General features: G+C 54.6%; 1 protein-coding gene across 19 annotated transcripts in view; it reads right to left on the bottom strand.

Moving 5' to 3' along the window:
• Znf385c (zinc finger protein 385C) overlaps positions 1-13,507 on the bottom strand; it is a 51,710-nt gene that overhangs the window by 12,364 nt on the left and 25,839 nt on the right. The window contains exons 1-3 of one of the 19 annotated variants that reach the window (XR_005726297.2): positions 5,942-7,953; positions 2,114-2,182; positions 534-1,536 (exon numbers count right to left, since the gene is read on the bottom strand). The exons of 5 other annotated variants lie outside the window; for them this stretch is intronic. Coding sequence is in view for 2 of the 14 variants with exons in the window: in XM_021724234.3 (XP_021579909.2) it covers positions 9,354-9,363 (10 nt within the window). In the remaining 12 variants the exon portion in view is untranslated. Of the gene's footprint in view, positions 1-533; positions 5,851-5,941; positions 7,954-9,353; positions 9,452-13,507 lie in introns of those variants that run through there. 13 more of the 19 variants (XR_013436025.1, XR_005726299.2, XR_005726296.2 and 10 more) reach the window with 13 other exon arrangements.

The raw sequence follows: 13,507 nt of genomic DNA, 5'->3' as shown, positions 1-13,507 counted from the left end.
TTTTTTTTTTTTTAAAACAGGGTGAGCTGGATATAGTGACCCACGCCTATAATCCTAGTGATTTGGGAGGCAAAGACAGGAGGATATCAAATTCAAAGCCAGCCTCTGGAACTTAGCAAGGCCCTAAGCAATTTAGGGAGACCCTGTCTCAAAACTAAATAAATAAATAAATAGGGTTAGAGATGTGGCTTAGTGGTCAAATACCCCTGGGTTCAATCCCCAGTACCCCCACCCCCAAAAGTTGAAAACCGATAAACCCATCTATGGGCCAATCAAGCCCCCAAGCTGCCAGGTTGCCTCCTCTGGCTGGCTAGTGAGAGGAGTGCCCCGTGTGCAAGGCCAGCCTGGCCTCTCACTCTTGTACCCCCTGCTGGCCCAGTGCCAGCCTGTGGTAGGCCCCCAGTGAAGCTTCTAAAGTATGTAGACAGGAGTGAAGTGCCTGGCTGTTCCACAAGGGCCTAGCATGCTGGGGCTGCTCCCAAGTGGCTCAGTGTCCTCCCTCCCCACTCCCAGACCCTCTGACTGCCACCCACCTGCATGTCCCTCACTCTCCTGGGGCTGTAGTAATTGCCGTGCTCTGTGCCTAGCAACGCTTGGCACAGGTTGAATCTCTGCAGCTCGAGCAGGGCAGAGCAGCGGTCGTCGGGCACATCCTCCTTGGCCATGCAGTACACAGTGGTCAGCACCGCCACTTTGGCAGAGTCCACCTCTACCTTGACATCCCTGGAGGTGGGGGTGGCAGCCAGGCTGCTGTAGGCCCCACCTCCCTCCGCAGGGCCCTCGAAAGTGGGCTGGCCCTGGTTGACTGTCAGAGCCTGGCGGTGGGCCCCCGAGGTGACGTGGCGCAGCAGGGCATGACGCTGGAAGTTGTCGGTGCCCACAGTGAAGGCGTTCTCAGCTTTGCCGTGCTTGTTTCGTACCAGGGCCTGGCGACACTCGAGGCAAAACATCAGCTTCCGTTCATAGTCAAAGTCCAGCCAGGGAAACTCCTCCTTCCAGTGCTCATTGAAGTAACGCTTGCACTTCTTGTTGGAGTTGGAGGCCTCTCCTGCTGGCTTCTTCCCCGGGGGCACCATTCCTACTCTAGGGGCAGGGGACCCCCAACCCCCACCCAAATGCTTGTGCCTCCTCCCTCCCCAACCACACAGACACCTCCCTTGACAGGGGAGCTGGTGTGGAGAGGAGGGGGCAGCCCACCAGGCTAAGGGGCACCATCCATCTAACTTAGCCTGGAAAGTTTATTCCTGCTCTGCCGGTGGGAGACTGGAGATGAAAAAGACAAGGGAGAGGTGTTAGGGGGACCGTCATGGTGGGAGCAGATTCCGGTGGGGTGGTGGGGTTCATCCTGCCCAGAGTCCTCCCAGGTTGAGGGGTGGATTGGACTCAATGGGGCAGGGGCTTTGGGGAGTATGCACTCATACCAAAGGCCAACGTCAGGGAGGTACAGGCCCCCAATCCCCTCCAAAGTCCTTCCATCCAGGACACGCTATAGTTTGGCTTTGACAGCTGCAGCATCTCAGAACTCAGAGCCACCATCTATGCAATCACATGTTATAGGACATTTTTAGGGGAAATTGAGTCCCAGAGACAGAATGATTCTTAGGGTTCATGAGTAGTTCACGGCTGAACCAGGATTACAATGCAGACCTCGTGACTCCTAGCCCAAAGGATGACCAGTCCCCTGCAGCCCACAGCTACCTAGCTCATCAGAAGAAGGTCAGAACAGGATTTTCTCTGGTACTCCCATTCCTGCACACATGCAAGTGTACACACACACACACACACACACACACACACACACACACACACACCAGCAGTGATTCTAGAACAGTAGCCTAGACCTGTGGCTGCTTGGGAGGCTAAGCCCCAGAGTGAAGGTAGCTAGCTTGTGACCTCGCCCCAGGCATGAATCCAGGATAAGCCATTTGGGATCAGAAGGTCATGTCCAGCCACCAACCAAACCAGCCAACTCCAACTCCTAATGATCTCAAATCTAACGATCTCGATCTCGATGGCTGAGAGAGGGAGGTAGGCAGTGCAGGATGGTTAGACTCAGGTTCTAATCCTAGCCTCGCGGTTTACGGTGTGACTATAAGCAGTAACTACCACTCACAGTGTGAATTGAGCCGGGTCCTGTGCAGAGTACTTTACAGTGATTCCTGAAGAGGATCAAGATTACTCTCTGTGGGTAAAGAAATTGAGGCTCCATGACTAAGTGATCTATCTCAGGTTTTGCAAATACTAAGTAGCTGAGGCAGAATTGGAACTCAAGTCCTCCTGAACCCAAAGGCCATCCTGAGCTCCTGGGCTGCACCACCTTCTGCTTCCCATCTTTCCAGCCTCAGCCCAGTTCAGGCCCCACTAGCTCATGTGGATTACAGCTGCAGCCTCCATCTCTCTGCTGTTATTCCCCTCACACTTGTCCCTCACCCCACAGCCTGAGAAAGAAAGCTCAGGCACAGATCTACCTGTCACTCCCTTGCTTCTTCTTCAGTGGTACCCCATTGCCTAAATCTGTGCACCTCACCAGGAGCCAAAAAGACCCTCCACAGCCTCTGGATACCTCTAGAGCCACCTAGAGGTTCCCATCTGCAAAGCCAATTCCAAAAAAGCCATTCTCCACTTATGCAGAACTGGTACTTTTGTCCCTGTCTATCCTCTGAGCCTCCTTTTCCTGGCCAGTTGCTACTCCTGCTTTGAAAGCAGCCCAGGCATCCCCCCTGTCTTCCTGATGCCCCCAGCTGGGCTGGCACCTGTCTTCTAGTCTCCTGCAGTTCCCTATGGTAAATGCAGGGATTCTCCACGCATGACTGCACTTGGGTTCCTAGAAAGTCAAGACCAAGTTTGTTCATTTTTTTGTATCTCTAAGTACTTAGGTGCAGATGCCTCACAGTAAAAGCTGATGGCTTAAAACAACTACAGAGTTGGGTGCATCGGCGCAAGACTGTGATCCCAGGTACTCAGGAGGCAGAGGCAGAAGGACCTTGAGTTGGAGGCCAGTGTAGGCAACCTAGCAAGACCCCCCGACTCAAAAAGAAACACATAAAAGAACAAAAGGATTTGTTATGGTTTCATGGAAGAACTACCTGTGTCTGAGACTGCTGATTAGAAGAACCTAAGCTCTGAGATATCACTAAATGACCATCTTGTCCATTTGCTGTGTGCCAAGTCCTGCATGCCAACTGGCACATGGGGAATACATGTGGTGAGTAGGTCAAACAAGAGCAGAGGAGCAGAATTCCAGGGGCAGCCCACTCTGTGTCACCAGGTGCAGGGGAAGTCCCTGGTCTTCTTCCCCTGTACTCTGAGTGGCATTTGGTGCTTCTCACTATGCCCTCCTTGAAACATTCTAATATTCTTCTTCTTTTGTACTGGGATTGAAATCAGGAGAACTGTACCGCTGAGCTACATCTCCAGCCCTTTTTTGAGACAGGGTCTCACAAGTTGCTGAGGCTGGCCTCAAACCTGTGATCTTTCGGCCTCAGCCTCCTGACTCATTGGGATTGCAGCTCTGTGCCACCACTTGCCTTCCAAGACCCCACATACCCTGGTTTCCCTTCCCACTATGAGCCACTCCTTGGCCTCTAGAGTTCATTTCTTCATCCTCTTCCCAAGCTCAAACTACCTAAAGGTTTTAGAACCACCTCTGTGGACCACTCTGAAATAGACAGCCCCAGCCTGGTCCCCAAGCCCCTCCCTCTAGCTGCCTTCTTGGCTTATCTACATAGAACTCTTGATTGATCTTCACAAATATGCCCCTGTCTCAGTCATTTCCATCTCAGAAAATAGCCCCTTTTCCTTTCCAGGTGCTCTGGCCAGAAACCTGCAGTTCTGACCCCACCTCTCTCCCAGTCCAGGGCCTGGTCCACCAACAGGATCTGTAGATCCCACCTCCAAAATCTACCTCAGTTGCATGCCTTCTCTCCATGGTATTGCCTGGTGGCCTTGTTCTGCCCACCTTCATCTCCTGCCTGGACTAATACAGTCACTGTCTGAGAGCATTCTGGGTTTCCATCCTTATTCTTCTCTGACCAAGGGGACTTTCCCCCCCCCCCCCCACTTTGGTACCAGGGATCAAACTCAGGGTCACTTAACCACTGAGACACATCCTCAACCCTTTTTATTCTGAGACAGGGTCTTGCTAAGTTGCTTAAGGCCTTGCTGACTTGCTGAGGCAGGCCTTGAACTTGCTCCTCCCTCAGCCTCCAGAGTCTCTGGGATGACAGGTGACCACCACCATGCCCGCCCAGGGGGATTTTTAAAAACTTATTGCTTAGGCCAAATGTGGTGGTGCACACCTGTAATTCTAGCAACTAGGGAGGATGAGGCAGGAGGACTGCAACTTCAAAGCCAGCTGTAGCTGTAGCAACTTAGTGAAACCCTGTCTCAAAAAATGAAAAGGGCTGGGGATAGAGCTCAGCCATAGAGTCCCCCTGGGTTCAGTCCCTAGTACCACCACCAAACAAACAACATACACCTTAAATCTCTCCAAGGCTGCCTGCTGCTCTGAGGTCAAGTGCCCAAATTCCTTTGCAGTCTGTTAATACCCAGCATTGCTGACCCCACTGGTGGCCACTCATCCCCAGGGCCTTTGCACACATGCCCAAATGTTCCCACCGTTCCTATGACATTTTACCTGGCTTCCTGCAGTTTACAAAGCTCTGCTTACTTCTGCATTGTTCTGTGGCTTCACATCCCTTCCTTTCCTCCTCGGCCCCCTCGCTCCTCTCACACACACTCCTTGTGGGCTGGAAAGGTAGCTAACTTCTTCTTGTGAACAGTGCCATGCCCAGCAGGCATGCCACAAAATTTGAGGGGTGAAAGAATAAGGAAGAGCAAGCTTCAGACAGAGCAGTGCAGTGGGACCTTGGACCCCTGCTGTGTGGTTAAAATAGCTGCTTTTGATATGCTTTCCTCCTAAGAGGCCGTGATTCTATGACCTTGCACAGCCCAATGCATAAAGGATCTTAGAATGGGGGAGGGGTGCAGGACCACTATGACCTTCTGGAAGTTTCTCAGATCCTTTCTATGTACTTGGAAGCCAGCTATCCCATCCTGTTCTGCAGAGGGATAAATGATATGATCTAGGATGTTTTGATGAAAGAACCAAAGAGCAGGCAGCTGGAAGCCCGGAACGTGGAGATTCTAAAACTGCACTTCCCAGTACAACGGCCACTTAGTCACATGTGGCTGTTTAATTGGAATTAAATTAAAAAATTTAAATTCAATTGACACTAGCCATATTTCAGGCACTTAGTAGCTACATGTGGCTAGTGACTATTGGACTGGACGGCACAGGTAGAGGGAACATTTACATCATGCCCTATAAGTTCTATAGGGCACAGCTGCTCTAAAAACATATTTTAAAAAAAAATTCATTGACATTACCCCCACCTCAGGGCTGAGGGAACCAGGCTACCAGGGGTAGGGTGTAAATAAAACATTACTGTGTGTGTCCAGTTGTGAGTAAGGCTGACCAGGTGGGAGTCCTTGTGTGGTCCCAGATCCTGCATCTCCACACGGGGCAGGGTAGATGGGAACCAGCCCGAGGTTCCCTTAGGGCAGTTGTGTTGGTCTGCTCCCCCAGACACAGTAAGCCTCAAACCCCAAACTGATGTGCCCCCAGGATGGAGGTCCCTGGCCTCCTCCTCGGGCTCCTATGGGCCCTTTCATGGGACCCCACCAAGTGAAGTCCACACTTTGAGCAGAGTAGGGACCAGGTGAGATGCAGCTCCCTTGCACGCCTCACCCATCCTATGGGATGCAAAGCGCTGGGGGACTTCCTCTGGGGAATGCCTCGGTTGGGTCCCCAGAGACCCTGCTTCCACCTGCCCGCCCCCGCCCGCCACAAGGCCCCCAGTCCCGGCTGGTCCGCCCCCTGCCTGGAAGGTCCGGGTGGGGGCGCCGGCCCAGCACCCCTGCGCCGCCCGCACACACTCACAGAGACACGGGAGCCACCATCTTGGGCGGTGGACGCTCTGGCCGTGGTCTCCTTGGGCTCCACTGAGCGACAGCAGCCACTAGCGGTAACCGGGGCGAAGAGGCTCCAGCAGCCGGCGCGGCCTGGAATGCGAGCAGGGAGGCGGCGCCCCCCGGGCTCACCTGGCTGCGCCCACCTGCCGCAGCTCCCAGCCAGCGCGCTCAGCTTCGCCTCGGCCTCCTCCCACTACGCGCGCGCTGGAGCAGGAGCTACTGAGGTCAGACCGCAAGAAGACGAAGGGACAGGAGTCCGTTCAGTCATCGCGTCCACCCATGGGTTTCTAGAGGAGCTCACCGGCAAGACACGGGAAAAGCTGTGCCGGCTGCAGTCAGCCCCGTGCTCAAAGTTTGGGACCAAGAGCTCTGAGATCCACCCGGCGGGGTGTAATCCCACCTGTAATCCCAGCAACTAGGGAAGCTGAGACAGGAGGATCACAAATTTGAGGCGATCGAACCTCAGCAAAGTAGTGACAACCTGTCTCAAAATAAAAAAGGCTGGGGATATAGCTCCGTGGTAGCGCACCCTGGGTTCACTTCCCAGTACCGGGGAGCCGGGAGGGTTCTAGGATCAGAGAAGCAGGCCATAAAACTGAAGGTCTGCAAGGAGAGTCCATTAGGTTTCAGAGCAGAAAAGTGAAGTTTTACAAGAAGAGAAATTTACATGGGGAAGGGCGTTCTAGGAAGGGAGATGACAAAGCAAGGTTCCATCAATGGGTCAGCAACTTGAAAGGTCACCGCAGTTCCAAAAGCTCCAGACAAAACAGGCATGGCAAGGAGAAGGGGCAGAATGCCTAATGTTGGAAGGCGTTGCTCACAGGGAAACCTGGGGATTTGGGCCTTTATCTCCCCAGGGATCCCGCAGGAGGTGTCTAGGCTCAATGGGAAGCTGTTTCTAATGAGATCCTTGTAAGGGGAAGACATTAGTGGGGAAAAGAGGGAGGTCAGGAGGTCTGAGTGACCTCTTCCTAGAGTTCTCAGGTGCACAGGGTGCCCTCCCCTGTCTGGGGTCCTCCAGATGTGAAAGGGGTAGAGGAGTGGGTTCCCTGCAGGAAGAATAAGGGGTTGTGGTACCCCAACCCTCCCAGAAGTCTGGGACAGAGCTCCAATTATATTGAGCTGTGCAGTGGATGCTTAGCTAGGAGCTGCCCATCTGTGATGAGGGAAGGAGGAAGGGCAGAACAGGAATAGGTCTGGAGACCACAGAAGGGGCTGGGTGTGGAGGCAATTGAGGAGGGGTGTTGATCAAGGAGGTGCCAATGCACTTGGCAACTCAATCTCTTCTTCCAGTCAGCAGAGTCCCCCAGAAGTGCCTTCCAGCCCCCCGAACCATAATTGCTCTCCTGCACAAGGGCTAGGGTGCAAGTTGCATCAAGGCCTGGGCCCCTCCAGTAGCTACTGGGCACTGTTCCCCAGTACCCTTCATACAGCACTGCTCCACCACCCACTGTCTGCCTCTGACAGTCAGCATTATTATCCCTGTCCTCCAGGGCCTCTGGGATGGAGCATGAGCCATGGCACATGGACACACACGTGTGGCTGCCTGGCTCTTGGCTACACTCAAATGAAGGGAGCTGCCACTGTCACCACACCTGCCCCAGGATGGCACACTACATGGCTGACAGGTCTAGACTCTGCACCCCAAAAAACATTGGAATGGAGGCTCTTCTCTGATAGCATTTTGCAGCAGAACAGATAGCCTGGCTAAGTGTTTCAGAGCAGTCCCTCCCCAACCCCGGCCAGGGGTCCACAGCCAGGAGCTACAGATCACTGGACAGCTGCCTGAAGAGGGTGGATTGCTGGCTCTGGTCACAGATGGAACAAACCAGCCTGACATGGAGGAATGGAGGCTGCCCCAGGGCTCCACCAAAGGCTGGGGTAGGGGCACAGAGCAGGTGTCTTATGAAATAACATCAGCCTGGCTGCCACCCAAGAGAGAGGATCTAGGGAAACCACATCCTGCTGTTGTGCCATAACTAGAAAAGACACACACACACACACACACACACACACACACACACAGGGACACACTCCCTGAGGACCACAGGCACCCACACAGAGCAGTAGGCACAGACGGCAAGGCACACACAAACATACGTCTCCCCACAGCGAGACCAAGTCTTCCATTGGCAACACCCTACACCCTGGAGTGTGCGGGCATGGAGGTGGTGCCCATGCAGAGAAACTTACCCTCGGAGGCCACAAGGGAGCATGCATGTAGACACAGACACAGTCAACAAAGACATACTTGTACATAAGCACACCCAGAGGGGCAGATACACAGACCCCTACAGATGCATCTGTATATCTGTGTACAAAGCACACAAACATGCATACACATGGGTTCCTAGACAGATACATTTGCCCAGAGACAGGTGGGTGCAAGCACTCTTATGAATCACATGCTTCTGACGTCAGATCATATAGCGGGACACTCCCACTCCTCTCACCCCCACCCCAAGTTACAGGGCACATGACAGGGTCCTCCCAGAGGCACACACATGTGCCCCCCCAACACACATATAGCAAATTATAATGTTGCTGTTTCCATCAAATCAAATCTGCAAAGAAAAATGGGAATCTAGGGGAGAGAGAGCCAAAGGCAAGGGTGGGAGAAGGACCAAGATCTACTGCACACTGTCTGGTAGGATTCTCATCATGGCCTGGGGTTCCTTCCCACGTTCTCCCACCCCTGGGGCTCTGGGGCTCTGGATGTGTAATGCCCAGCCCCTCAAGCTGGAGTAAGATCCCAAAGCCCAGGCACAGAGATGCTGCCCGCAGCCCCACTGTCTCTGGGCCCTTTCCCTGGAGGGGTGATGGCTGTCTCCCTGGACAATGTCCAGGCAACCCCTAGTGTGGGAAGGCAAATGGGGAGATCACAGATGGGGGGGCAGTCAATCCCAGTGCTGGGGCAGGCTGTCCAGTAGCAGCCCCCGAAACCAGCCCCAGCTTCTCTGTCTGCAGGGCTGTCTCCTCCTCTGAAGCAGTTACAGCTCCCTCTTTAGCCCCCTCCAATCTGTCCCCCTCCCCTATCCCCTTAGAGGCATTGAAAGTGTGATTCCATACAAAAAAAAACCCTTTGACCCAGGCTCCCCGACTGCATTTGCCCAGATGTGCAGGGACCTGAAGTCCTGTAGGGTATCTCCAGCTCTCCCTGTCCCCTCCCTGTCCCTGTCCCCTCCCTCCAACCTTATTCTCAACCAGAGGGGGGCTACCAGCCCAGCCCTGAACCTAACTGGCTACGGTGTCTCAGGCAGACAACTTTGGGGGACCAGAAGTAGCAGGGAAAGGATAGGGCTGAGGAGGGTGGGAAACCCTGGCCTCTAAGCTTCTAATCCCTGTTCCCACTCCCCAGGCCAGCCATCCTCAGCACTCACCCAAGAGCATTCTCAGCCTTTGGAGGCACCGCAGCTGAGCGCCTAGCAGGAGCAAATGAAACCCAGCCAGAGTGACAGAGGGAAGGGGGATGTGAGGGACAGAAGGGGAGGGCGCGGAGGGAGGGACTCCTGGTCCTGGCTGGAAAGCTGCATCATTACTGGGCCCTGGCCCCCCTTGCCAGGAAGGAGCTGCCCATTCCTTGGTGGCCCCCATCCCAACTGCAGGTGGCGTGAGCAGAGTACGTCCTTCCCCAAGGGTGGAAATGTGGGGCGAGGGGAGAACTCAGACACGGAGAGGGTGTCAGCGGGTGTCCACTCACCATCCCCCTCTCCTGCTCCCAGAGGGACCCTGCCTAGCACCTCTTCCACTGAAGTGAAGGGTTGACCTTGTCCACAGAGACCTCAGGGACAAAGGTTCCGAGGCCACTTTGCCTGCTGGAAGGTTCTATCCCTGCTCCTTCAGGGATGCTGTAGGAGCCCCGACACTCTGCCCAGCTGTATCCATCCCCTTCTGGCCATTTATCTGCTTCTGCTGAAGGAGGAAACTGAGGCTTAGGGGAGGGTTACCACTTTGTCACAGAGCACTGACCGTGGGGTAGGGGGACCAGTGGAGCCCCTTTGGATGTACTGCTTGGACCATGTCTGGAAGGGAGGTCGGTCACCTGATCAACCAGAATCTGTGACACCCCTCCCTGGCCCACACACCCCTCCCTAGTCTCTTCTCTCCTTTTGCTCCTTCCTCCCCCTCCTCTTGCTGAAAGGTGGCTCTCGACTCACCTGAGCACCTGGTGGCAGGGCAGGGGGGGGCGGAGGGGGAAGAGCAGCCGGCCAACCCACAGCTGGATCCAGTCTCGCATTCCAAACCCAGTCTGTGCTGGCCCCCACCCCCTCAGCATCCTGTCTCCACCAGACAATAACCTGTAATCTTGGGAGCAGCCAATGCCCAGACCACAAAGCAGGTCTGGGGAGGGGCTGGCAGCAGCAGCTCCAGAAAACAGGTTTGTTCGGAAGGGGCTCTGGGGGAAGGAGTTGTTTATGTGGGGAGAGGAAAGAAACTCAAGCCCCGAGCTAATTAACCCACCCAGAGATACAGATGGAATCTTTGTCTTCTTTGAGGGCAGGGATCTGAGCTAAGCCCCCTAATTCTCTACCCAGACAGCCTTGCCTTTCCTGGTGGTCTGGGGGAGGGTGCTGATGGTCAGGGTCATACCTGGGGGAGGGAATGTGATGGAAGTCCAGGAGTCCAGGGAGAGCCCAGGGCACCTGTCACCTGCCATCAAAGAAGGATGCAGCAGGAGGCACTGGTTAGACTGCAAGAACTTCTCAGTGGCTCCCTGGGAGGAGCACAGTTTCTTCAACGGTTGCACCCAAGGAGCCGCAGGATGGGGGGGGTCAATAAGGGGGGAGCCAGCAATCCAGGGAGATGCCAAAGGATGGGGGCAGGCTAGAGGGCTTCCGGAGCCTCCTGATGGGACTGAAATTAACCCATCTGTGGGGAGCAGCGGGGTGAGGAGCTCATCAAGCCAGTGACTCAGGCGTGACCCGAGCTTGCGGTCTTTGATCTCCAGGGCCCAGAGTGCAGCCAACTTCTGTGGTCAAAGCTTGGAAAGGAGATGGAGGGACTAATTTGAACAGGAGCTAGGGGGCCTGTAGGGTGCAGGGTGGGAGGCATGGGGCTCCACATGCCACCAACTGCAGTAGCTGCAGCCCTGAAATCCATCCTCCCTCTCTAGTGTTATGTTGCAATGGCTGATGGGGGGGGCGGTGGGGGAGACAGGAGGTGGGCCCACTCTGAATTGGATGGCTCAAGAGAGTGGGAACTGGTTGGCTTTAGGAAACTCCCCTTCCCCTCCCTAGCTGGGCTACAGGAGGCATAGGACAAAGAAGTGGACGTGGCCCTGAGCACTTATGGAATAATTTTGCTGGGCACCAGCCTGTGGGGCAGTGGGCATTCCTCCTGCCCACTCCCAGGCAGGCAGCCCAATCTCTCTTGATATATATGCAGCTCTCCTCCATGGGGCTGGGGGGCAGGATGGGTGGCGTGGAGTGAGACAGGATTTATAGTCAGACACCTGAGATGCCAAAGCAGCCGTATGGCCTTCGATATGTCACTTTACCTCTCTGAGTCCCAGTAGTCCAATTTGTAGAGTGAGGACTGAATGTCATCATCTGTCCCTAGGATGGCCTGGTGGAGAGGAATGTCCTGCTGCATTTGGAAGTACTTTATGATCAGTTCCCTCGGAGCAATGCTCAGAGTGGGGAGGTCACTCCTCCTTGCCCTAGTGTCCCTTCTGCATGGTGCTGGCCTAAGGTCTGTACTGGAGGTTAGAGCCAGGAGGCTTGGGCCAGCACACTTTTCTCTCTTTGCAAATGTTGAAAAACACTTAAAGTTGCTTAAGGGATGGGTGTGTGTGTGTGTGTGTGTGTGTGTGTGTGTGTGTGTGTGTGTGTGAATGTCAAGGGAGTCATTGGGGTCATCCTTAGTGCCACCTGTGTTTCCAATGTCCATACCTGTTGGGGGTGGGGGAGATGAAAGATGGCCTCAGACACTGTCCTGAAGGATGAAAGGGCCTCCTGTGGGGGGCAGGTGGGTGGGGTGGCCAGGGGAAGTTAGGGAAGTGCCTGGAGGAGGGGAGATGGGGGAAGCATGGGGTACCTGCTGTTCCCCCATCCGGAGGATCCCAGCCTCACTCAGGGCTGGGAGTGAGGATTTCAGGAGTTGGCTGAGGAGCTCTCTGACCTGGGCACTGGCAAGAGGCTCAGAGAGGAGACAGCCACCCCCACCTTCATACCTCCCTCCCTCAGATGGCCTCAGGGACATGAGCGGGAGAGGAAAGGGTCCCCGCCTCATTGCGTGTGACTCCCCGTCGCTGTGGAAGCCTCTAGCATCACAGGCCCCTAATGGAAGTGACAGCTCCAGGGAACAAGTGCCCCTCCTGCCTTCTATGGGTCTGAAACCTCAGGTCTGGGCGTGGCGCAGGGTCTCAGCGAGCGGCTAGGAATGAAGCAGCAGCGCGTCAAGGCCTCCCCTCACTTAACCTCAGCCTTCCTGAACCAGGTGTGGGGCTCTCCATTTTCCCTAGGGAGCTCCAGCTGGCCTCACCCTAAGAGCTGTTTGCTGAGAGGGGCACAATGATCCAGGCGCCACCATGGACCAAGCCAGAATTGGTGTTCAGGAGGGCGGCAAGCCTCACCCCACCCCCAGCTCAGGCAGAGTTGCTGGCATCTTCTTGCTGATTTATAGTCAGACACCTGAGATCCTCTGCCTCTGCCAGCCCAGGGCCTAGGAGACAGGGGAGAGCCAGTGGAGGATGTGAATGTTGGGGGGCCAGGGGCCAGTGTAGGTCCAAACTTAATTAGGCCAATGGAGAAAGCAGGTTATCCTTCTGGAGCCCCAGAATGTCCTTGGCCCTAGACATAACCCTTACTCTCCCATGCTCCCCTGATGCTGGTCATTCCTCTCAGCAGGAATGGTGGAAAGGTCTGGTTTCAGGTCTGCTCATCCCCAGACTATAAGTGCCCAGAGGCAGCTCCCAGCACTCCTGAGGCAGGGATCCCGGCATCCCACACAGGGCCAGGCCAGGGCTATCGGAGTGGTGATGGGTGGGCAAATGCCCAGATGGATAATGACATACCAGGCCCGATTTTGCAGTCTGCAATGGAGTTCCAGGTATCATGTCTCCTGGTGACCCCTTCCAAGCCAATCCAATCCAATTCTGGCCCTCTGGTCCTGCTCCCCTCTCAGTACCCGCTTCCTGATAACTGAGCTGCCCTCTGCAGTATTGCCATAGCTAAAATCATCCATGATGCCTCCCTCTGTCTTGACCCCACATCCCATAGGTCACCAAGTCTGGAGACCTATGTCTGTCCTGCTACACTAAAATCTCCAGAGCTGGTGAGGTGGCAATTCAGGAGGCTGAGGCAGGAGGATGGTAAGTTCAAGGAGAGCCTCAGCAATTTAGCAAGGCCCTAAGCAACTTAGTGAGACCCCATCTCAAAATAAAAAATAAAAAGGGCTGGGGATGTAGATAAGTGTTTAAGTGCCCCTGGGTTCAACCCCCAGTACCAAAAGGAAAACAAAAAAACAAAACAAAAAAACCCCTCCAAAATGTGTTTCTAGACACTACCCCCTTTTTTCTCATATATACCTAAAT

The sequence above is a fragment of the Ictidomys tridecemlineatus genome, chromosome 3 (assembly GCF_052094955.1).
Source record: "Ictidomys tridecemlineatus isolate mIctTri1 chromosome 3, mIctTri1.hap1, whole genome shotgun sequence".
In the NCBI taxonomy this organism is placed as follows: Eukaryota; Metazoa; Chordata; class Mammalia; order Rodentia; family Sciuridae; genus Ictidomys; species Ictidomys tridecemlineatus.
Note: the sequence above shows the minus strand (reverse complement) of the source record. Positions and strands in the feature narration are given on the sequence as shown.